Consider the following 1660-nt stretch of genomic DNA (forward strand, 5'->3'; position numbering starts at 1 on the left):
TATATATATCATCATCATCGTTTAACGTGTGCTTTCCATGCTGGCATGGGTTGGACAGTTTGACTGAGGACTGGCGAGCCAGCAGCTGCACCAGGCTCTAATCTGATCTGGCAATGCTTCTACAGCTGGATGCCCTTCCTAATGCCAACCACTCTGAGTGTAGTGGGTGCTTTTTATATGCCACTGGCACAGGAGCCAGTCAGTGGGTACTGGCATTGGCCTCATTCGGATGGTGCATTTTACGTGCCACCAGCATGGGAGCCAGTCAGGGGGCACTGGCCACAGCTACGATATTGGTTTTACTTGACTCAACAGGTCTTCTCAAGCATAACATATCGCATCAGGGGTACTCTTAATTGGGCCGGATAGGTATGGCTGTGATCTCACTTTAGTTGCCGGGTCTTCTCAATCATAGCATATCTTCAAAGGTCTTGGTCTCCTATCATTGCCTCTGTGAGACTCAATGTTTGAAGGTCATGCTTCACCACCTCATCCTATGTCTTCCTGGTTCTACCTTTTCCACAGGTTCCTTCCACAGTTAGGAAGTGGAACTTCCCCACACAGCTGTCCTCATCCATATGTAACATACTAGCGCAGTCGTCTCTCTTGCACACCACATTTGATGCTTCTTATGCCCAACTTTTTTCTTAGGGCGCTAACTCTCTGTCGTGTATGCAAACTGACATTACACATCCAGTGGATCATACTAGTTTTATTTCTTTCAATGTCCTCAGCAGTCATGGCCCATGTTTCACTGCCGTGTAGCATGGCAGTTCACACACATACATCATACAGTCTACCATTCATCCTGAGTGAGAGGCCCTTAGTTGCCAGCAGAGGTAGGAGCTCTCTGAACTTTTCCTAGGCTGCTACACTCTCAGAGTAACCATCCCCACTACAGACTTGGTTGTCTAGGTAGCGGAAGTTATTAACTACTTCTAGTTTCTCCCACTGGCATGTGATGGAATCTGTTTTCTGTACATTTTCAGTGTTTATTGCCCCTGTACCTCTGCCACACAAAAACTATCTTCCGGGTTAAAACTATCTTCCTTTGATATTGATGCATCTTTTATGTGTCCATAGCTTACACTGTGTACATCATATGGAGTTTCTACCCACGCCTTTTCTACAGATGGAACAGAGCAAACTACCTGAAGGAGTTTGTAATTTGACAGCCTTCCTGCTTACTAAGACTTTGATTTTTGCTACGTTAACCCAAAGGCCCTTCAATTCTAGACCTTGTTTCCACACCCTAAACTGCGTCTCTAGTTCTGGCAGTGACTCAACTTTAGAGCAAACCCCATCTTAAATGCAGAATGCATATTTTGTTAATATATTTGAGGTTTGCTTCCCCAGCAATCTCCATTGATTTCTGCATGTAAAGTGAATAAGAGTCAGTCTAATCATCATAGACTGTTACAAGCACAATTTTGATCCAAACAACAGATGTATAATAACCAGATCAAATCAAACATACCCTCAGTGCTTCCAGAGAAAGGAACCCATAATGTGAAAGAAATAACCGTGCTGTCTGAAACTCATTTCGAATTCTGAAATGAAAGAAAATAGTGTCATAAAAATAATCTTTTTATCAAAAGAAAACAAAAAAAAGACTGTGAGTATTCAAGGTAGTTGTGGGAATATTGTAATGGTTCATATA

The 1660-nt window shown here is 42.8% G+C and overlaps 1 protein-coding gene across 1 annotated transcript in view; it reads right to left on the bottom strand.

The window, feature by feature from the left end:
- The window catches only part of LOC106878239 (ral GTPase-activating protein subunit beta), a 139063-nt gene that overhangs the window by 16478 nt on the left and 120925 nt on the right, over positions 1-1660 (bottom strand). The window contains exon 25 of the mRNA XM_052966776.1: positions 1478-1550. Within this exon, the coding sequence (XP_052822736.1) occupies positions 1478-1550 (73 nt within the window). The remainder of the gene's footprint in view (positions 1-1477; positions 1551-1660) is intronic.

This window comes from Octopus bimaculoides, chromosome 3 (assembly GCF_001194135.2).
Source record: "Octopus bimaculoides isolate UCB-OBI-ISO-001 chromosome 3, ASM119413v2, whole genome shotgun sequence".
Classification (NCBI taxonomy): domain Eukaryota; kingdom Metazoa; phylum Mollusca; class Cephalopoda; order Octopoda; family Octopodidae; genus Octopus; species Octopus bimaculoides.